The following is a 24103-nucleotide window of genomic DNA, read 5'->3' on the forward strand; positions in this document are numbered from 1 at the left end:
TATATATTTACAATTTAGAAAACAATGAATTAATCAATATCCAAGGTTCTTAAAGTGACAAAGTCAAAAGGAGGAGGAAGTGGGGCTTGATTGAATCACTAAAAAGCGACCAATTAAACAACGCAAGAATTGCTGCTGTTATCTCCTGTAGATGTGCCGACGCGTTTCGAATCTAGGGAACCAGTTCCTAGACTCTCATCAGGGCTCTATCACTTTGTCTGTATAAAATGTAAAACAAATAAAGTTTTGTTTACATTTTATTTAAATTTGTGCCTCTCTTGCTCAACCTCTATTGAAGTACTGTTCAATTATGTACCTGTATCTATATGTTTTAGACAAACAAGGATTTCTTGTTGTTGAAACTAGGCTAGGATACACTGTAGTGATCCTGACATTGATATTCTATAAAATTGAAACGACAAGGTTTCTTATTTAGTTGTAAGTTACACAGTCTCAAAAAGCAAAATATATCACTATAGCTATACTCCTAGAGGTCCTACCTTTATTTATTATGCGCTGCTTACAGTCTTTTGGCAGGGGAAGGAATTAGACTGATGTTCTATTTTCAGTTCACGATCTGCCGGTAAATGAATGCCAATTAAAGAAAGCTTTATTGCCACCCCAAAACTGAACTTTTTAAACTTCCATCTCAGCAAGTAAAACATACCTTTTTATGTTCATTTCAAACTGTGCAGGTATGTACGATAATTTTAAATGCGCTTCACCACAATCTCTGAATATTCAACTGGCAAGAAAAAGAGAAAGAGAACACACAGGGCAGTCTTTTAATTACAGCGTTCGTGTGCGAGTGAAATGAAAATAAAGACGCTTCGCTTCATGAGCCTGATGCATAATACCTACCTTCACGCAGAGTTCCGTCGCGCTAGTCGAAGGAACGACTTTTCACAAGTGTCAAGAGGTACCTGCCAAACGGTGGCAACACATTAGTATTTGAATTTACAGAAATTTAAATAGCACGCGTATACCCAGCGGTTTCATGGCGCTGGAGGATGCTTAACCCAGAGGCTGGGATGAAGGATTTACTGGGTTGGGAAGGCATGTGAAAAGAGAAAAGTCTTGAGAGCCCTGTGGAATTCAAGGTAGGAGGGAACCGATCTAATGTGCAAGGGAAGGGAGTTCCAAAAGGTGGGAGCTAAGACAGCAAATTTCAAACCCCCTGATCTGCTTTTTTTAAATCTGGGTACAGAAAGAAGGAATTTAGCTGAGGAGCAGAGTTCTCTATTGGGACGATAAACATTGATGGCAGATGAAATGAATGCTGGAGCAGTTCCCGCAATGGCCTGAAAGGTGGTACAGCCCAACTTAACAAGCATTGGAAATGCAATAGGTCTCGCAATAGGAAAGTTTGAGCTATTGGTCTTATAAATGACATTTTTTTTATTTATGTGTTGTTTTTTAAAATAGCTAAATTAATAGCTTTGTCATTTACAATGCCAATAGTTATAACTTTCGCAAATGTGACACCTATAGCATTTGTAATGCAACATGTTTTGTATTTACGTGACTTAGATGTATTGATATTACAAATAACAATGGCTTTTAATTTTTTAAATAATTAATACTTAAATAATTTATTTAATTTGTAATGTCAATAGCTTAAACTTTTGTAAATAACTTTTGTGAAGAATATGTTCAGTGTTTTTTATTGTGACGAAAATCCAAGAACAGAAGTGAAATATTAACATCTTTTTGTGATTTGTAATAAAGCTTGAAAGCTTGAAAACAGCTTGAAACATTGAAAGAACATATTTGAACCAGTGATGCTGTGGTTGCGCGGAGTGATGCTGTGGTTGCGCGGAGTGATGCTGTGGTTGCGCGGAGTGATGCTGTGGTTGCGCTGAGTGATGCTGTGGTTGCGCTGAGTGATGCTGTGGTTGCGCTGAGTGATGCTGTGTGGGAGATGGGGAGAGGGAAAACAATGAGAGCTGGGAGAGGGAGAGGGTAAAGAGAGAGGAGAAAGAGAGGGGGAGAGAGACGGAGATGGGAGAGAGGAGAGGGAAGAGAGGGAAAGGGAGAGAGGGTAGAGGGAGAGAGGGAGGACGAGAGCGAAGGACGGAGGGGAGAGAGGGGAGGGAGAGAGGGAGAGGAAGAGGGAGAGGAGAGCAGGCAGAGGCGGAGATGGGGAGAGGGAGAAAAAGGAGAGCTGGGGGAAGGTAAATAGAGGGAGAGAGAGAGGGAGCGGGTGAGAGAGGAGAGAGGGAAGTGAGGGAAAGGGAGAGAGGTAGACGGAGAGAGGGAGAGTGAGAGGGGGAGAGAGAGAGAGGACGAGAGGGAAGGAAGGAGGGAGAGGAGAGGGAGTGGAGTGAGAGGTAGAGAGGTAAAGAAAACTGGGAAGCCTTGCTTCAAAAAGAGGCATACCTTATGTTTTACTTATTTGTAACACAATACTGATATTGCCGACCACATTAAACATGTTAGGATGTTGTCAGAGCATGTGATTTCATAAGAGTTCCATCTATTAATTGGAGAACTTCAAATTGTCACCCTACATAAATCTTAATGAAACAAACGTATGTTCGACATGATATAGACTACCGATTTAAGGTGTGCATTGGTCACACAGACAGGCAGTTAGGTGTCAATCGAAGAGAGGGCGCTACTGCACGCTTAAACAAAAGACTAATCTTAATATTGCCACATAAATCTGCAGCCGCATGTGACTTTATTGCACCAGGTAACCCATAAAAATCACACGTTGATTTACTAATACATGTACACATCTCTGTAAAACGTAATAACCCAATGTAAAACATGTTAGCCAAACTACTAACTTTAGTAAAACATATAATTCAGTGGATCTATAGAGGCATAACATGCACACCTGAAAGCAGAAGAAATCGGCAAGCAGCAATGTAGGCAATGCTAGTGCAAGAGAAATATGTATATGCAAGTCATCGCTCTGCTCTATTCTAAAATCTAAAGACCTAACTGTGTACAATATTTGTTCGAAGACGTTACTATAGGAGCAATGTGCCTGAGAAAGCATACATTTCCTCTTAGCTGCACAGCAAATTGTTAAGTAGTAGTCCAAAAAAGACAGGGGACAATATATGCCCACGCGTGGAACCAATATCGCAGACTATAATAATCGTGCCAACTGTTTTATCTGGCACGGTTAATATAGCTGTAACATCACAGCGTTTCCAGCCAGATTCTTTCTCCCTGTGCCGCCACAGGTTCTCTTACACAAAGAAGATGGGATACATTTGGCAGGGTTGACAACATTATGCGAGAAGAAAATTCTGCTGGAGATGATGGATATCAGGCAAGTGTTGCAAATGTATAATTATGCGGGAAAACGCCGCCCCCACCGTAGAACACCATGTGCAGTGGGACGCGCTGTTGGACCTGTCGCTCTGGTTATGAGTGCTAGTGACTCGCTGGCGAAATGTCCATGTACTGTAGCTTGCCTTTGCACTAGCGGGCGGATGCTTTCCCTTCACATACTTCGCGGTACTTGGGAGATGCTGGCTTTGAGGCACTTGTGAGATACTAGGGAGCGGCACCTGTGAGTTGCTAAATTCGCGGCACATGTGAGCAGGCGCGGTGCGTCCATTGGGGCGTAGGGGCGTAGCCCCACTAAGCTCCATGGACCCACCGCGTTCTCACTAAACTAATGATACAAATATTAAAATAATCGCGCTGCCCGCAGGCCGGGAATACGGGAGACACCCGACTTTTCCGGAGGGAGGGGGGGGGGGGCTGGGCCTGCTGCAGCTGCGCAAGTGGATTTAAGGGCATAAACTAGCCCGCGCATGCGCAGATTGTTTTCCCTGTGCAGTTCCTCTTAGAGAGAGGACCAGGGGGAGGGGCCGCAGCCCCCGTGGATGTACAGGGCGACTGGGCGAGCAGTCATGGTGCCCCCCCAGCCAGGATTGGCTGGTCAATACTATAGCCCTCTCCCTCCCTCGTGCTGCGGCCTCTGTTTATGGGGTTTGAAGACCTGACCGGACCCAGGAATCCTTAAGAGGGCGGGAGTCATGTCCCGAAGGAACCGCTCGGCCAGGGAGACCCGTTCGTTCACGCTCCGGTATGATCAGCTGAACCTAAGCATCAGCAAGTGTGCATGCTTACAGATTGTCTAGGAGGAAAGTTCCTGTTTCAGAACGTTTTAAAGATGTTGTTATGGTCTAAGTGACAACGTTATGTACAGTTGAGCTGTGAGGTCTAGTCCTGTTCTTTTGTTACTGTTTAACTTTATTTTCACAATATTCCTCGCAGTCGCATACAGTGTTTTCTGTGCTTCATTTTGTTACCGTTATTAAAGTGTCCTCCTACTTTGGCTTACTTCCTTTAATTTATCTACTGAGGTGCACACTGCCCTGAATGTGTCACAGTGTCTGCACATTAAAGGGGTATAGCACATTCCCTTTCTGTTCAGGGGCCTAAAAATCCAAGAACCTGACTGCAGTACGGAGGTAAGGAGAAACAGCACGGAGGTAAGGAGAGACAGCACAGAGGTAAGGAGGGACAGCAGGGAGGTAAGGAGGGACAGCAGGGAGGTAAGGAGGGATAGCGGGACATAAGGAGGGACAGCAGGGAGGTAAGGAGGGACGGTAAGGAGGGACAGTAGGGAGGTAAGGAGGGACAGTAGGGAGGTAAGGAGGGACAGTAGGGAGGTAAGGAGGGATAGCAGGGACGTAAGGAGGGACAGCAGGGAGGTAAGGAGGGACGGTAAGGAGGGACAGCAGGGAGGTAAGGAGGGACAGCAGGGAGGTAAGGAGGGACGGTAAGGAGAGACAGCACGGAGGTAAGGAGAGACAGCACGGAGGTAAGGAGAGACAGCACGGATGTAAGGAGGGACAGCAGGGAGGTAAGGAGGGACAGCAGGGAGGTAAGGAGGGACAGCAGGGAGGTAAGGAGGGACAGCAGGGAGGTAAGGAGGGACAGCAGGGAGGTAAGGAGGGACAGCAGGGAGGTAAGGAGGGACAGCAGGGAGGTAAGGAGGGACAGCAGGGAGGTAAGGAGGGACGGTAAGGAGAGACAGCACGGAGGTAAGGAGAGACAGCACGGAGGTAAGGAGAGACAGCACGGACGTAAGGAGGGACAGCACGGAGGTAAGGAGGGACAGCAGGGACGTAAGGAGGGACAGCAGGGAGGTAAGGAGGGACAGCAGGGAGGTAAGGAGGGACAGCAGGGAGGTAAGGAGGGACAGCAGGGAGGTAAGGAGGGACAGCAGGGAGGTAAGGAGGGACAGCAGGGAGGTAAGGAGGGACATCAGGGACAGCAGGAGGGATAGTAAGGAGGGACAGCAGGGAGGTAAGGAGGGACAGCAGGGAGGTAAGGAGGGACAGCAGGGACGTAAGGAGGGACAGCAGGGACGTAAGGAGGGACGGTAAGGAGGGACAGCAGGGAGGTAAGGAGGGACGGTAAGGAGGGACAGCAGGGAGGTAAGGAGGGACGGTAAGGAGGGACAGCAGGGAGGTAAGGAGGGACAGCAGGTTGGTACAGCACGGAGGTAAGGAGGTACAGCACGGAGGTAAGGAGGTACAGCACGGAGGTAAGGAGGGACAGCAGGTTGGTACAGCACGGAGGTAAGGAGGTACAGCACGGAGGTACAACACGGAGGTAAGGAGGTACAACACGGAGGTAAGGAGGTACAGCAAGGAGGTAAGGAGGGACAGCAGGGAGGCAAGGAGGGACAGCAGGGAGGCAAGGAGGGACAGCAGGGAGGCAAGGAGGGACAGCAGGGAGGCAAGGAGGGACAGCAGGGAGGCAAGGAGGGACAGCAGGAGGCAAGGAGGGACAGCAGGGAGGTAAGGAGGGACAGCAGGGAGGTAAGGAGGGCCAGCACGGAAATTAGTTTACGCCTCACCACTGTCAAATGTCACCAGCCGCCCCTGCTTGTGAGATCCTCGCTTCGCGGCACTTGTAAGATGCTGGCTTCGTGGCACTTGTGAGATGCTGGCTTCGTGGCACTTGTGAGATGCTGGCTTCGTGGCACTTGTGAGATGCTGGCTTCGTGGCACTTGTGAGATGCTGGCTTCGTGACACTTGTGAGATGCTGGCTTCGTGGCACTTGTGGAGTGCTCTCTAGCTCCCTCTGCACCTGCTGCAACAGCGAGGTGCTGGGTGTCATTGCATCCCTGAATCTCGGCTTTCCATCGACTTGTGAGAAGAGGGCTGTGTCTGCACTTCTGACATGCCAGCTGTCTCTGCTGCACTCTTGACATGCTGGCTGTGCCTGTGACATGTTGACTGTCCGTGTGAGATGCTGGTGGCTGTGCTCTTGGTATACTGGCTATGTATGTGACATGTTGACTGTCCCTGTAAAATGCTGGCTGTGCTCTTGACATGTTGACTGTCTCTGTGACATGTGATGTAGTGCTAGTATTGAGAATAAAGAGGCAGATCCGGCCTGGAGGATTTCTAGGTTGCAGGAACGGAGTGCGCTTTACGTCTGAGGGTGTTGGTGGTCTGACGTGTGCGGTGTGGCTGTGGATAGTGTACCAGCGAGGTGTGTGCATACACAGGCCTGAAGTCACGCGTCATGTGACATATTTCATTTCTCGGGTGCTGCGCTGCAGAAGAGGGGTGTCCGAGCTGTGCTGGTGCCAAGGCAGGCCCTCGAGTTCCCACAGACCCGTGAAAGACATTGTACTGATGGCCTCATCATGGACTCGACATGCATGTGCGGGAGCGTCGAAACACGTAGCACAAAATCACCTCCGAGCCATATCCTGTCCCTGCGTCGGTGTGCGCACATACGTGCGAACACGCGCAGGCTTGCGCAATTGCTATGCCGTGTAATGCTGTCAGGCTTTCGAGGGGTTAAAATACAGGTTTTCTCTTTTATTAAAATAGATCACATTCTAGGTTACGGCCATGCAGCTATAGTCAAAAGGGCCTTTATGTGTTAAGTTTAACAAGCGGGGAATACCTGCAGACCCAAATTGAAAGATTATTCTGTACACACTCAGCGACCAAATGTCACCCAAAAAAGAAATGTGCTCCTGTATTACCATAACTAAACACGCTAGGACCCTCTTAAAAATAAGGGGCAATGGCGACTACGTAGCAAATACCCAGTCTGAAACACGATACTGGTAGGCTTTCTGAAATCTCATCATTTAATTAAGAGGAGCATTGACATAATGAAAACAAAAAACTGTGACCAGTCACATGCGACATATAGTTATTGAAATACCGAGGTGGCCACGCACATTGGCAAACAGCAAATATAAATATTACTCTGTTGGGGAAGTCTCTGGTTTGTATATTTTCTGAAAACTCCCCCACAAATAATTAACACTAACTGATTTAAAAATAAATATATAAAAAAAATAGGGAACTGTAGTAAACAAGTAGAAATAAGTGCATTATTTTTTCCTTTAGGGGCGTTTCTTTGTTCAGTCCATGCCAAACAAAAACTCTAGATTGTGCAGTGAAATATCGGGATTCTGTGTATTACATACTGCCAGCAGAGCCGTCCAGGCGACTTTATTTCAGTCTGTATCTGAATTAAAATGCAAACCACCAATGTGAGCCCCGCTGATCTGTCTTTATCATTTGTTTAACAAGGTGTCGCCAGATATGACGTAGGGCACACACACGGACATTAATTGACATGTTTTACTCTTTTTCCGTTGCATCACATGACCTATGTGTTGCAACGGAAAAATAGTAAAACGTGTTAATTAATGCTTAACATAAAAGCAACAAAATATGTGTGATTAGGAACAAACCGAGGGAAAATACATGCAGGTCAGGGCGGTTTGAGCCGCACAAAGAAAAGAAAATATAATTAACAATGGCATTTCGAACAAAGCAAAGTGGAAACCTAACTGCACGCACCAGGGTTTACTGTTTACATCTCATCCTTGTTTTCTTTATTTTTTCCTTCAAAACAGAACTGATTAGGGATTTCAGGGCTACCCGGCAGCGCGTCATCACTAAGTAAATATTAATTTTAAAACAAACCAGCGCGCGCACACACACTTAGGAAATGAAAAAAAGAATACTATCGATTTGCGTTTCGGTGACTAGCGATCGTAAAAAAAAAGCAATGCATATACAATATTTTGCCCGAACATGTTTAAATATCAAGTCTGCGTTTTGCTTTAGAACACTGACGTCTTCTAGCTTTTTTTTTTTTTTTTTTTTTTTTTTTTTTTACAATATTGTTTTCTGAATTCCGTTGTTCAGGTTGTGTTTAGTTTTCCTTCCCTGTACCAATATGATAACGATGGAAGAGTGCCATGAAGGGACGGTTGAACGGCATGCAGCGCTATAAAATGCCCAGTAGTCTAATATCCATGTGTGTGGAGTCGTTAGCATGTATTATACAGTCATGTCCATGGGGATCCACTATTGTTAAGAGTAAAAGCGCACTGTAATGCGCTGAAACTAAAAATAAAGGGAGACACGCACGGCCTGGCGGCCGTGAAACTGCAGGGAGAGAGAGGGGAGGTGCTGGCGACTGGGGAGGGGGAGGAGAAATGCGAGCCTGGCTGTGTGCGGGGAGGTGCTGGCGGCTGGGGAGGGGGAGGAGAAATGCGAGCCTGGCTGTGTGCGGGGAGAGAGAGGGGAGGTGCTGGGGGCTGGGGAACAGATGGCGATTTACTGGCGATTTGATGCTGTGCACCCGCATTTTAACTCATTGCGCTTGCGCATTGAGCTAAAAGCGCACATGCACTGCATCAAATCGCCAGTAAATCGCCAGCTAGTTGAACCTTGTTTAAGCCCCTATAGTCTCGCTCCGCTCAATGTGCATGCGCATTGAGAGGCGAGACCTAAAAAGGGCCCGTTCTTTGATTGGCAACCAATGTAGAGATTTAAGTAGGGGAGTGGTGTGGTGGAATCTAGGCAGCCCATAGATCAGGCGGGCAGCCTGATTTTGGACTAGCTGAAGGCGGCGGAGGGCATATGCGGGGGCGCCATTATACACTATATTCCCGTAATCCAGCCGTGAAAGGACCATTGCTATAAGGATCCGTTTTAAAGCGGGGAGAGAAAAAAACCGGGAGATTTTCCTTATAGTGCGGAGGGCAAAGAAACAGGAGGAGACAACTGAGCTGATCTGGGAATGGGGAGTGAGGTGTTGATTGAGTGAAATATGAGTGTTTTGACTGAGGATGAGGGTGTGGGGGAAGTGCCCAGGGAAAGAGTCCAAAAATTGGGGGCCCAGGGACTGGGAGTGCTACCAGTGACGACAAGCTCAGTCTTGTCCGGATTTAATTTAAGATGTTTGCTGTTCATCCAATCACTAATGAACAGCATGACAGATTGAAAATTGTGAATACTAGCAGGGGAGTGTGAGATAAAAGATAAGTTGGAGGTCGTCGGCATAATTGTACACGGTGACCTCCATTTGCTGTAGTGCAAGGATGAGTGGAAAGATGTAGAGATTAAATAATAAGGGAGAAAGAGAAGAACCCTGAGGAACACCGCACTGGACCGGATGAGGGGGGGGGCAGAGAATTCAGCGAGGTGAACGGCCTGGGTACGATCATTTAAAAAGGAGTTGATCCAGGTCATGGCTGGGCCCCCGATGCCCGCCGCCTTGACACGGGTGAGAAGGATGGAATGATCAACCGTTTCACAGGCGGCGGAAAGATCTAAAAGGACGAGGGCCTGGGGGGTGTTGGTGTCTAACACCTCTCTAAGCTCGTCCATCACGGAGATGACAACCTTCTCGGTAGAGTGCCGGGGTCGGAAGCCTACCTGACCAGGAGCAAGACCCCGCTCTCCTCCACGAATGCGCCAAGAGCCTGGGTGACATGGGCAGACAGGACTTTGGCCAGAAAGAGGAGAAGGGAAATGGGACGGTAATTTAAGGGAGAGGCGGGATCAGCCCCAGGTTTTTTTAAAATGGGGATGATGATGGCCGCTTTGTGGGAGACCGGTACAGCGCCCTGTCCAAGGGAGTCGTTCAAAAAAGTGAGGGGGGGGGGAGATGACAATCAGTAAAGATCTTACGGAGGACATGCGCTGGGGCGATGTCCGCAGGGGATCCAGACTTGACACGGGTCAGTAAGGAGAGAAAAGTGTCTCTTGTCAGAGGGGGTAAGTGGGTCAAGCTAAACGTGGTAGGGGGAGGCTGGGGATCACAAAAGGTAGGGGAGGGCAGCGGGATCTTGGCCTTTATGAGTGCAACTTTCTCAACAAAAAAGTCATTAAGAGTTGCACAGGAGTTGGGAAGGGGGAATTTTGGGGGAGGCCTTGTCAGAAGAGGCCAACTCTCGAACTGTGGCAAATATTTCTTTTGGCTGGTTCTCTGCAGCGAGAATTCTCCCTGAGAAATAGGATGTCTTGGCGAGGAGAAAGTCCCTTTTATATTCATTGAGGATGGAAGTGTAACGTAGTTTGGAGAGAGAGCAGTAGGTACGCCTCCAAGCTCGCTCTGCTTGACGCACTGCCAGTTTTTTTTCCTTGAGGGCGGGAGAGAACCATTTGTTTGCATAATGGGCGCGTCTGACCGTGACGCGCTTCAAAGGGGCTACTTGATCACAAGCCCTCAGGAGCCAGCTATTCAAGGCATCCAATTGACTAGGTGGCGTGAGGCCAACCAAGTCCGGATCAGAAGCTGACAGGGAAGAGCAGAGGGCAGGAATGTCCACTCGGCTCCAATTTTTCGCCCAAGTGTGTTTGGGAAAGGGAGGGTTAGTGTCACTACTGAAATCCGGAAGGAAAGAAATCAAAGAATGGTCCGACCATGTGCAAGGCTGGACAATGGGGGCGGAAACTGAAATATTGAGGGTCCAGATTTGATCTAGGGTGTGACCGCAAATGTGAGTGGGAGAATGGACCTGGGAAACGAAGTTCAAGCTAACAAGGAACTCGGTGAAATCGCGAGATGTGGCATCTTCGGCTGGATCGTTAGGCCAGAAGTTGAAGTCCCCAAGTAGCATGACCGAAGAGTTATTGAATGCAAGGGTTCCCAAAAGGTCTAAAATGGCGGGGAGGAAACGTGGACAGGACTGGGGAGGGCGATAGACAAGGACGCACGTTAGGGGAACCTGAAAGGAGGTAGAGCGTATAACCAGGCAGTCTGCCGTAGATTTGGAAGGGGAAGGAAGCACTTGAAAGTGAAGGCCCTGAGGACAAAGTAGGGGGGGGGGGGAGGGCTACCAACACGCTAGGAAGGGAGTCATTGCGGAACCATGTCTCTGTCAGAAATAAAAGGTCCGGCTTGACAGAGTCCAGAAAGTCAAACAGTTCCAACTGATGCTTGACAGCCGACCTAGTATTAAGTAAAAAAGCCGATAATGTGCATTCTCGAAATAGAATAGAGTGCATAATGAATTGATTCTGAAATACGTGTATTTACAATGCACCAAGAAGCTGCATGGTTTTTCATCTTGCTTGAAACAATGAATAAAGTTTTAGGCAAAGTTAACACTGCAACACAGGAACATTCGATTGATGAAATGTTGTGATATGAAAAACTACGAGTGTTTTCACTTTCCATTGTTTGTAGTTTTGCATGTGACACGTAACTCGGCATAGTTAAATTGATGAAAAACTTTATTCAAGTTGTTAGTGAGCAAGCCTGCTGGGTAGGCGAAACGCGTCTGACACTTTACAGCTGACAATAAAGAATTTATGAAATCAGTTGCTTTTATCATAAGATGCATACCGTTGTGCTTTGTATAGGTATCTTTTTGACACAGGCGCAGATATCGCCAATTGCAAATAAGTGCATACTTCTTAGTACAAAACAGCAAGAATATCAGCGCCATTTTGTAACGTACTACTCCTTCATCTAATATATTCCTCGTATGTACTAAATGCCATGTTCTAGCCGTATATCGGCTTGGGTACAACTCCGATTGATCATATTTCAGTGTTGTATACTTCAGACAACATATAGCTGTTAAAACCCTGTGTTATGTTTATCAAGCCGTATATTAAGTGGATGGTACCGCCACTACATGCACCCGTTCGAGTTCCTCCAGTTGGGTACAAAGGAAGCAGAATATATATCTATATCTATATAGATATATATATATATCTCCAGGATCCCTGTGAACGACCGCAGCGGGCCATACAAGGGCACAGACTCTAGTTGAAGATACAATGAATCAGTTATTGCTTAAGCATGTCAGGATGGCTAGTTTCGACCAAGTATATATATATGTGTATGTGTATGTGTGTATATGTATGTGTATATGTATGTGTATGTGTGTATATGTATGTGTATTTGTATGTATATATATGTATATATGTATTTGTATGTATATATATTTGTATATATATATATATATGTGTGAAGTAGTGTGGCTCACTGGTTAGAGGCGGCAGACCCGAGAGCAGAGGACGGCCCGGGACCAGGGTTCGATTACCGGCGCGGCAGGTTTCTGGACCAGGGTCAGCGGACTCGATAATTCTCTCGCCTCGGTGCCCACTCTGATCAGCGTTCACACTCGGCAACTCTGGGCATTAGCTTGCCTCATCTTCACTAACGGCCCCACCAGACCGCCGGGGATGCCTGGTCTCACCCTGGAGATACCCATTAAGGGACCATCTCTCAGGGAAGCCAGGAAGGGTTTCGCAGCGGTCGAAGCGCCTTGGGACCCTACGGGTAAGTAGTGCGCTATATAAATGCCTATACATTTACATTTACATATATATCTATATCAAGTTCGTTTTATACCGGATTCAAAATCTGTAAAACGCACAATAAATGAGCAATATAAAATCATCACATACTAATCACAGCTGAATTAGACTCCGCTACAATTTATACAACCAATATTTATTTTAGTTATCAAGGTCAACCTTAAATGTATCCCATAAGAAATCTAGGGGGCTGCAGATTCATAACAAAAGCAAGTAAAATTTTAAATTTAGTGTAATCTGTTGTAAAGTTGGCGATCCAAACTGCATCCTATTTAAAAACAACATTGAAAAGCTAACCTCCCTTACATGTAACCCACAGAGCTGCCAGAATATTGCATGTCAAAAGTTGTACAATTCCGTCAGTATAGTAAAAACACAAAATCAAAATTGAAAATCTAATAGTGAATTTTAGACAAACATTATAAAAAGAAATGCTCAACATCAAGACCTGAAAATGTCTCCTGTGCAACACATTGCAATTTGGATAGAGCTTGCTTTGTCACTGTTGGCTCCCAAAAGTCTCAATGCAGTTTCACATTGTCTAATCCTTTGTAGGTGGCAAACTCGCTTAATCCACTTATTACAAGAAATTGTGTAGGGGTTGCAAATAAAAAAATGGTGCAAAGTTTCAAACTCTAATCTACAGGACGGGCATACAATGCTAGTGCAATATTTCTCACCCTTATGAATATATAATGTGTTGATTGTCAAGATCCAATGTCTAAATCTATCCTTACTATAATAATATAAAGAGACAGCCTAAACCTTTGAGGCGGGTAAACTCAAAAAGTACTGCACCAATCACAACACCCAATACAGCGTTGGAAAGGGCAGTTGCAGCAGAAGGACATAGGCTATGCAGACGCCCACCATATACATTTAAAAGGTAAAAGAACCATGCCAGCAAAGTAGTCCCTTGTGGGCGTGTCTGCGTTGTGCTGTGGGCGTGTGCTGGGGGCGTGACAAACGCTGGGGGCGTGTGGTATGTTCCGCCCTTAATGCCATGTCTTTTATCGTGTGCTAATCCCACCCTGCTCCCTTTAAATACTCCTGCACCCCATAATCATAACCCACCCGTACTCCTTAAAATACCCCAACACCCTTAAACACTAACCCATCTTATCCCTATAAATATACCCTGTACCCCAAAACCCAAACCTATCCCTAAACCCTAAAAATACCCCTGTACCCCCAAACCCAAACCTAGCCCTGAACCCTATAAATACCCCTGTACCCCAAAACCCAAACCCATCCCTAAACCCTAAAAATACCCCTGTACCCCAAAACCCAAACCTAGCCCTGAACCCTATAAATACCCCTGTACCTCAAAACCCAAACCTACCCCTGAACCCTAAAAATACCCCTGTACCCCAAAACCCAAACCTAGCCCTGAACCCTAAAAATACCCTGGTACCCCAAAACCCAAACCTACCTCTGAACCCTAAAACTACGCCTGTACCCCAAAATCCAAACCTAGCCCTGAACCCTAATACCCCTAATACCCCTGTACCCCAAACCCATACCTATCCCTAAACCCTAAAACTACCCCTGTACCCCACATCCCAAACCTAGCCCTGAACCCTAAAAATACCCCTGTACCCCAAAACCCATACCTATCCCTAAACTCTAAAACTACCCCACATCCCAAACCTAGCCCTGAACCCTAAAAATACCCCTGTACCCCAAAACCCAAACCTAGCCCTGAACCATAAAAATAACCCTGTTCCCCAAAACCCAAACCTAGCCCTGAACCATAAAATACCCCTGTACCCCAAAACCCAAACCTAGCCCTGAACCCTAAAAATACCCCTGTACCCCAAAACCCAAACCTACCAATGAACCCTAAAAATACTCCTATACCCCAAAATCCAAACCTAGCCCTGAACCCTAAAAATACCCCTGAACCCCAAAACCCATACCTATCCCTAAACCCTAAAACTACCCCTGTACCCCATAACCCAAAACTATATCTGAACCCTTAAAATACCCAAACACCACAAACATATACCTCAGTACCCCAAAACATATACCCCTATACCCATACTTACCTTATCCAAACATTAAAAAAACATGCTTTTACCATTCATGCATTTACAACGAATTTCGTTGTAAATGTATGCATGGTAAAAGCATATAAAATGTAATGCCATGCGTTATAATGGCATTGCGGAGTCATGGTACTTTCGTAATGAAAGTATGCGGAGTGATGGTATGCGGAAAGAAAGTTGCGGAATAATGGGTGTTTACCCTCCCCCGCTAAGTACATTGGTGGCACAGCGGCCCACATTTCCAGCAACATACTCGTATTTTTTCACCATCCATTTGAAAAATGCACAGGTCTCTCTCATGGCCAGCACCGACATACACTTTTAGACACACCTCCCGCCACAAGTTCTAGAATTGCGAACTTTAGAGCTGGGGAGCTACGTTCGAATCTCGGCATCTGCTCAACATCCTGTGATTCCAGGCAAATCGCTTTGTCTCCCCGTGTCTACCACAAATGAATGTGTTCTTCTGTAATGTAAATTGTGCTCATGCCATGTTGTTGAGTTTGCGCTAGATAATATTGCAAGGAAAAATAAAGTAGAGAAACTCTAGTTCACACACTACTGAACGCGCACTCTTAAGTGCATCAGCAGTGCACTGTGAATCGGAGCAGTTAACAGGCCTGTCACAGATAAGACATGCTATCAAAACAAAATCCTAAAAAACAATATACTACTGGCCGGCAGCAATTCATACCCGGACAACGTCGGGACGGGCTGCTAGTTTAATATAAATCTGCTTCGCTAGGGGACACATAATCTTATCAAGGAAGGGTTCAATAATGGAGTAGCTTTGTGATATCTTCCCATGAAAAAACTTTAATTGTTTCTTTAATTACAGATTTAGGCACCAAATTGGCGTCTGCAGAAGATTCCCAAAGAGAAGCAGGATCCGAGCTATAAAACATGTTTTTAACCTATGCTAACCAGGAAATTTTAATATAACCATTTTGCGCAATATTTCCTTAAGTGTAAGTCTATAAGCTAGTTTATCTGTAGACCACAATCTGTGCCAATACAGAAGAGGTCGAAGTTTAATTACTGGGGAAATTGGATGCAGACCTACATCAAGTAGCTGGGGTAGGAGGTGGGCACTATGTGGTAGATTTATTAATGACAGGATAAACTTATTTTCAGCCACTACTAGCACTGTGTTCTTTACGTGACCCCATAACTGATCAATAAAGAGCCATCCTGTGGAGATTGCTTTCTCCCATTGTAGAACCCAGTGATGTCATAGTATGACATCACTGGGAGATTCTGAAAGAATGGTCAGTTGATGAAGCTAGAGGTTGCTGTACTCTTGTGTAGCTGTACTTATATGAATAAAGACTTTTTATTCATTAACCACTGCCTCTGTGGTTACTACATTTCATGGCGACGAGGATGGGATGATTCATGTGAGGCGGCATTTAAAAATGTCAAAATGTCGTTGGTTACTGCACCTACTTTAGCCCATTTTGATTTCTCAAAGAAAACTATATTAACAACTGACGCCAGTAATGTTGGATTAGGTGCCGTTTTAACCCAAAGAACAGCTGAAGGTGAAAGTGTGATTGGGTTTGCTTCATGACGCCTACAAGGAGCAGAGCGGTCTTACTCGACCATTGAGAAGGAAGCTTTGGGTTGCTGTTGGGGGATAAATCATTTTAAATTTTATTTATGGGGACTGCCTTTTGTTTTGAGAACTGATCATAAGCCCTTAGTACACAACTTCAAAGGAGGAAGGGGTCTTGAAGGGGTCTTGAAGGAAATGTGACTCCTAGGATTTCTAGATGGTTGATATCAGTAATGGATTACAATTTTTCAATTGATTTTGTTAGAGGGAACAAGAATGTTATAGCTGATTGTCACGGATGCCAATTGAGGAGGAAGAAGAGGATTTTTCTTTGGTGTCTGAGGTGGAATCTCCGTGTGTTGTCAGTGAAGTAGACTTAGCCTTAAAACAAGAAGAGTGGAATGAAGCCTTGAGTTGTGATAAGGAATATGCTGAGCTCAAGGACGTCATACGTGATGGTTGGGGAGATGTGAAGAACTTGAATGAGGAATTAAAAAAGTATTTAAAAGTTAAAGACCAGTTAAGTATTCAAGCTAATAAAGTCTTGAGATGCAATCGTGTAGTGCCACCTAGGGTGTTAAGAAGTAAATTAATCAAATTGGTACACGAGGGACATTTAGGGAGAAGCATGTGTAAAAGGAGATTTTTTGGTGGCTGGAAATGGATAGGGAAGTAGAAGAGGTAGTAAAAGATTGTCAAGCGTGCAGTAATAATGACAAGTCTAGAGTAATTCGGCAACCACCATTGGGTTGTGTAGGTGTTCCTAATCGACCCTGGGAAAAATTAGCGTTGGATTTTCTAGGGCCAATTGAGAGACTGGGTGTGAGAAGCAGATTTTTAATTGTATTGGTTGATTACCACAGTAAATGGTTTTTGGTGAAACCTGTAGAACATATTACATCTGAAGTAGTGATTGAGTTTCTGAAGAGTGCATTTTTAGAAGAAGGTATACCAAAGTGTCTGGTTACGGACAATGGAGTCCAATTGGTTTCAGGTATGATGGCAAGGTTTCTTACAGGATTGGGTATAAAGCATGAAAGAGTGGCATTGTTCAGACCACAAGCGAATTGATTAGTTGAGCGAGTTAATCTCATCATAGTGGACAATATTCAATAGTCTTTAAGCAATGGTTTAAAGTGGAGAGAGGAGCTAGACAAGATGATCTGGGCTCACTGGGTGACTACTCATTCTATTACAGGCATATCACCTTTTGTGGCTTTAAAGGGAAGGGAACCAGCAACCAATGAATCTCCTGCGTGTTTACAAAAGAAAGATCAGGTCTGGGTGGATCGAGAATTAATGGCAGAAAGAGTTAGAGAGTCTCAAGAAAGGAACAAAAATGACTATGACAGAAGGAAAGGAGTGAAAGATGTGAAAATCATTATTGGTGATTGGGTGGTTACAAAGAATATGGGATTTGTGAGAAAAGGTGAGAGCAAATTTTCCAGACCTCAAAGAGTAATAAAAGTGTTGAACTCAGTAGTTACCCTGGATGATGGAAAAATGTGGAGTATGGGAAATTTATGTAAAGTCGATGCTCCTAAAAACAGTTGGTGCAAATGTAAATGGAAGAAAAAAAATCTTATTGAGTTTTATGTTATTGTTATTGGGTATTTTCATTTCTTGTTATTGATATTTAATATGTATTAATCTTTATGTTTCATTGAAATTCATTGTAAGGGGGAGATATGTGGAGATTGCTTTCTCCCATTGTAGAACCCAGTGATGCCATAGTATGACATCACTGGGAGATTCTGAAAGAATGGTCAGTTGATGAAGCTGGAGGTTGCTGTACTCTTGTGTAGCTGTACTTATATGAATAAAGACTTTTTATTCATTAACCACTGCCTCTGTGGTTACTACATATCCCCTTGACTAAGACATTCATATATTTCTATGGTTGGAGAAAGAATTCAGATCTTAATGTTCTTATCTAATTTCAAAATAGCCCTGGATACCTGTCGTAACTTGAGTGCACTCATGATAATCTGTTGCAGCCTAGAGAAGTTGTTAGATAATCTAACTCTTAAGTAATCAAAATCTTGAATCTCCTCAGGGTATTCATTCTGTGCCTTGATGCACCCCAGCACGGATTTATGTGGGTTAAGGGACATACATTTTGTTTTTTTTAATATTTAGTTCATGCCCCCTTTCAGAGCGAAAAATTAAAAAGCAATCCACTAAACCCTGGAAACCAATGGGAGTTTTGGAAATAAGAAGGGTATCTATCCTCTGCAAGCCGTAATGTCTGTTTTTTTACGCCTCCTTTTTTTGAAGCATCATTTCTAGGGAAATCTGAATATTGCACCACATTAATTATATGCAATGTAAAGAGGGCTGAGGCCAATACACAGCCCTGTCAAACTCCCTTCTGTATTACAAAAGAAATAGACAGCTCCCCCCTGTTATCACATCTTACATGGGCGTAGTTCATTTCATGCAATCTTATTAGAACAGAAATCATATTAGCTGGGACCCCCATTGTGCCTAGAACACCCCAAAGCTTATTGCATTTGTATAGTGCAGCACTATCATCCCTAAGGGTATCTGGGCGCTGTGGGTGTGACATCTGACGAAGAGCTAGGTCGTGAGTTTCTTCTTGAAGTCCACATGGGAAGGTGCTGTTTAACGATAGATGGCTAGGTCGTTCTAGGTCTTGGTGGCGATGTAGGAGAAGCAGCGGTCCCCACTGCGGCTGCGACAGATGCGGGGGTGTGCATCGGCTAGTGAGGGGGAGGGCAGGTGTCTTGCAGGTAGGTGGAATTTTAGTCCTTTCTTGATGTCGGTCGGTCCTTGAATCTTTCAGAGCTTTGTAGGCATGTGTGAGGATCTTGAATTGGTCTCTCTTCTGAGCAGGGGCCAATGAAGGTTTCTGAGGTGGGGGAGGGGTGATGTCAGTTTAGGGAGGTTGAGGAGGAGTCTGGCTGCTGAATTCTGTATGGTTTAGAGTATTTTTAGGAGCTGGATGGAGATGCGGCGTAGAGAGCGTAGCCGAAGTCGGGGTAGCTGGTGACGAAGGCCTGAGTGACAGTCTTTCTGGTGTTGACTGGGATCCAACTGAAGAATCTGTGAAGCGTGCCAAGGGTGTGGAAGCAGAAGGAGACTACTGCGTTGACTTGGCGTTTCATGGTCAATTCCCTGTCGAGGATGATGACTAGGTTGCGTGCATAGTCTCTAGATGTGGGTGTTTGTTTGAGTTCTGCTGGCCACCAGCTGTGGTTTCATACTGTTGTTTTCTTCCCGAAGATCCTTACTTCTGTCTTGTCGGAGTTGAGTTGGTGGACTTTGTCTCTCATCCAGTTGTCTATGTTGGTCATGGCGATGCAGAAGTACATTCTGGTCGTGTAGGTGTCATCGGTGAGTGAGAGGATGAGTTAAGTGTCGTAAGTGTAGGAAATTATCTTGAGGCTGTGAGAGCCGACGATGTCTTGTTCATAGTTTATGGTAAGAAATTAAATCAAAAGCTTATTTTGGGTCAAGAAATACCACATGCAAGTGGCCCTTCTCCATTATCACGGCTTTCCAATATAATGCGCAGAAACTGAATATATATATATTTTAGGTTTCAACGAAACGAACTCTAAGCCCTCCCTGGCGGTTGATTCCATTTATTTAAGGGGATGCGTTTCAGCGAGTAGTCTTTATCAATGCATAATAATAAATGAAGTGTGGTCAACCACGTTAATTTACTTTATTATTTCGATAGGCCTCACGAGGTGTTCCTGCTGGGAAATTAGAATGTGTCAAAGGAAAGAGGAAAATGATTGTTACAGACAATTAAACATGTGTCCTGAAAACGTGACTTAAGAGGTATAACCGCCTTGGGGAGAATCCTTTATCTCCAGAGTGAATGAGAGGGGAATATCTTAGAGGGACAGTTGATGTCCCAAAATATCAAAAGGTAATTCTTACAGAATTCATAGATCCAATGCCCAGGTAAATCTAACTTTTCTTTTCGATTGTTTTTTTTTATTTTTTCATTTTGAAAAAATACATTGCAGCTTTGCATGGTCTTTGTTGCGCATAGTGATCACTGTGGACACCAGGCCAAAGCCCATGAGCAATGGAGTAGGTTTGGGTGGCCATAAATCAGGCACTCTGATCAACCCACACTGCACTTGCACGAAAGCCATGTAGATTGGCCAGAGTAGGATTGAATTCTAGTGCAGGGTGACAGCCTCTCTGCACACAGTTGTAGTACACGGCGGAAGTAGTGTCACAGAACAAAACTCACTGGGAAAATGGAGGATAATTTTAGAAATTCCTTTTAAAAGAATTGTCACAAAATTAGTCTTTATTTTACAGTGTTGAACAAAAGAATCGGCTTCGTTTGCTTTTAAACAAACACAGTTGTAGCTTTACTTCAAGTGTTTTGTATAGAACCTAGTGTGCTTTGCAAATGTCACAGGATATTATATCGGACACAAAGTTGTGCGTGTATACAGTGTGAGAGCAAAATTAAATGGGTGGCTGTACTGAAGGGCACCACAAATGAAAAGATCTAGCACCCAGCTATTTCAGTTCGGTGTTCTTGAAATACTGGATTTACCAGTAGTGGTTTATTTTTAGAAGCCCGAGGCTGTCAGACTGATGCGCCTGAATTTTCTCGTACAGCTTCAGTCACAAGGTCGACAAATACTCTTAAAGGTGTTGTCATTTAAAGTATTTTCCCGACTACCTTTACTTACACCCTACATCTTGTTACTTTGTTCATTTTACATTGCTGCCTGAAATCGTATGTTTGGTATGTCTTCACTATTCCTGTGTTTGACTTAAATTTAACCTTTTTTTCTTTAAGGATGGGAATCTTTCATCTGAAGTAGAACGGCTCGTTCCTCAGAAGAAGGGGCACAGCACACTTGTGACTCCCATGGCGCTTCCAAATGACAGCGGGGGTGCTGGGGGCATAGAGCCAACACCTATTCCTAGCTACCTGATCACCTGCTATCCATTTGTACAGGAAAATCAGTCGAATAGGTAATTTTCGTTTATTATTGTTCATATAGTATCATAAATAATTATGTCTACCGTTGTGCTTTAAATCTAGAGGTAAATGGATGCTGGCCTGTCATTCAAGGGCCGGACTGGTCATAGCCAGCAACAGGCAATTCCCCGGTGCGCCGCACGGGTGGGGGTCGGTTTTGGGCCCCTGGGGGCCGTTTTTGTTACCATGCCGGTTTTGCAGCACAGTTGCAAATTCGACCCTGTACGAAAATCGGCCGAAAACCGGCCCCGGCAATGAGCTCGGCGGCACCTCCAACCGCCCCCCCTCGTCACCCCCACCCCCTCCAGTGGGGGTGGGGAGGAGTGGACCGCCGAGCATTTTGGCGGGGCCGATTGTTGTTCCCAGTCCGGCCAATAGGCAGTTGATTGTACGCTTTCTGTTTTAATTGCCGCGATGATCAAATTAACAAAACCATGTTTATGGTAGGTTACTTAACACTGTAAGGTCACATTCTTAGATATAATGACTCCATGCAGTGCCAGTGGTGAGTGTTTTAAAAGACCAGATTGCATGTGGGCCTTTCTTTTATAAAATATTGTACCCAGCCCATGTCTTCAGTAAACTCGTCCCTGGCAGCTTTACAATAAACTTTAAATTACTCACAAACAAGTCTACCAAGAATTCATAAAGCTCGGTTTCACTCTTTAATAGTTTAAATTGTTATTTGAAAAGTGACCATAGCAAAATCACCAACTTACCTACGGAATTAAGTTAATTTCTAACCAGGTTTCTATCGTCTCAATATTTTTATGTTTTGGCTTTCCATTTAACTATATTGATGTATTTTATGCGTACAAAATAAATAATTTAAGTAACTAAATCATTTTGTTCTGTATCCCAGGCAACTTGCAGTGTATAATAATGACCTTCGATGGCAGCAACCAAACTCAAGTCCGGCTGGACCATACCTTGCTTACCCCATCATATCAGCTCAACCTCCTGTTTCTGCAGAGTACGCTTATTACCAGTTGATGCCAGCACCTTGTGCTCAGGTGATGGGGTTTTATCATCCCTTTGCAGCGTCCTACTCCTCTCCCTTTCAGGCAGCGAATGCTATGAGTACAATGACCTCGGAGTGCAATGATCGTGCAAACCAACCCGGGCAAATTTTTCCATTGTCCGTTCCTCGAAACAGAAGCACTAACAGCTGGGGAACAGTTGTACAGAAAGTAAGACATTTTTTCCCTCAATTCTCCAGTGAACACTAAAAACGAAATATTATGTACTTTTGTAGCTATTTGTTTAATGACTAATTGTAGACCTTGTTTTTTTCCTCAGACGCTTTTGCTCTAAGAAGTTTGTATTTTTAACTAGATTTTGCACTTTTTCACAGAGTAAATATCTGAAGTGTATTTAAACGCTTGTATATAATTCGTACACTAACTTAATTGTCGAATACGCAACATTAGTACATTGTAAACTATAGTTCTACCATTCTGCAAATCTGTTCATGTTTGAGGTGAATGATTATTCTGAGCATTCGTTAACGTGGTGGGATCGTGTGACATGCCGCTAGGGGCATGTCACCAGATTCTGTGGATGGAAAAGTGAAAATAGCATCAACAGCCCTGCTCCTCTATGTAGAATAAACCTCTACGTAGAATTAATATTTTGCACAATTTTGCAAATACACAGTATAGCTTCTTGTTCGTTCTGTTTATTCTAAGGGGCTTTACTCGTCAATTCATTGAAAGCCAAACATTCTTTGGGCATTTAAAGACCAGGGGGGAAGGAGCCCATAAGGAGGATTAGAAATTTAGGACCCATTTATTAATTGGCATCTGCCCACCTTTTCAGCATTATTGCACTAACTGCTACTTAGAGACTTTTTTTTGAGATGAGTGTCTCACAAATACCCTAATATTAGACTAAGTCATAAAATAAAATAAAATAAAAATAATATAAAATTCAGTTTTTTTAATCGCGCTGAGCACGTAGTCACGGGGCACCAAGTACCGGGAAAAGGGCTTCCCTACCGGTCTCTTAATCCCTTTCAGCAAAATCACCAGGGCCAGCTCCTGCCCCACCAGAAGTAATGACAGCACCTTTCTCGCTGACGGAACAGCCTGATTAAAAGGCCTCCTAACGCTTGGTAAATTGCATTTTACTTGTACTCTATTTTAAAAGATTTCACATATTAGCTCTAATATTTTAAACTTACCACCGCTTCCTGTGCCCTGGCGTGTTCCCTGGTCCACCACTGATCCTTCAGATTGAGTGGAGGGATAGATCGCCAGAGCCGGAAGTGTCCCCCTCTCACTTCCGGTCGCAACAGAGGTTAGCAGGCTAGCTGCTCACCTCCACCACCATAAAAGGACCATGCCTCCCCCTACGCGCAGCAGACCCGCGCAGCAGGCGTGCCACCGACACGCCGAAGGCGTGCCAAAGGCAAGCCCGTCTGTGCCCGTCCGTGCCGGAACCGGGCCATGGGCAATACTCCCTGGTCCTCTCAACTCCTCAACAAACTGTTAAATCCTAACCTACTCCCCCACCTAGCTTAGGGACATCTACAATACTACCATACTACCAAGAGCCTCCACTGTTTCCGCCCTATCCTCGACGCCAGTACCAATAATCTTCCTACACATTGTCCCGTCTGCACTTTCAAACTGGCCCAGTCTTTCATACCCCCTTCCCCTCCCCCCCCCCTCACCCAGTCCGCCTCCATACATGCATTACATCAGCTCTCATAAACGCACGCTCCCTCCCCAAGCACAAATATGAAATCCTAGAGCTACTAACGGGCCATAATCTAGACCTTTTCATTTCTGAAACCTGGGGTTATCCTGCCTCAGGACCCGATTTCTGTGCTGCTTTGCCTGAGGGCTATTGTGTACTCAGACTGGATAGACCTATCAGATAGGGAGGTGGCCTAGCCATTATCCATCGAGAACTGTATCCAACCAAAATAGA

The 24103-nt window shown here is 44.8% G+C and overlaps 1 protein-coding gene across 4 annotated transcripts in view; it reads left to right on the forward strand.

Moving 5' to 3' along the window:
• SECISBP2L (SECIS binding protein 2 like) overlaps positions 1 to 24103 on the forward strand; it is an 877433-nt gene that overhangs the window by 86284 nt on the left and 767046 nt on the right. For all 4 annotated transcript variants that reach the window (XM_086958273.1, XM_086958272.1, XM_086958274.1 and 1 more), the window contains exons 2-3: positions 20984 to 21162; positions 22032 to 22359. In XM_086958273.1, coding sequence (XP_086814399.1) covers positions 21056 to 21162; positions 22032 to 22359 — 435 coding nt within the window. In that variant the 5' untranslated portion in view covers positions 20984 to 21055. The remainder of the gene's footprint in view (positions 1 to 20983; positions 21163 to 22031; positions 22360 to 24103) is intronic.

This window comes from Lissotriton vulgaris, chromosome 2_1 (assembly GCF_964263255.1).
Source record: "Lissotriton vulgaris chromosome 2_1, aLisVul1.2, whole genome shotgun sequence".
In the NCBI taxonomy this organism is placed as follows: domain Eukaryota; kingdom Metazoa; phylum Chordata; class Amphibia; order Caudata; family Salamandridae; genus Lissotriton; species Lissotriton vulgaris.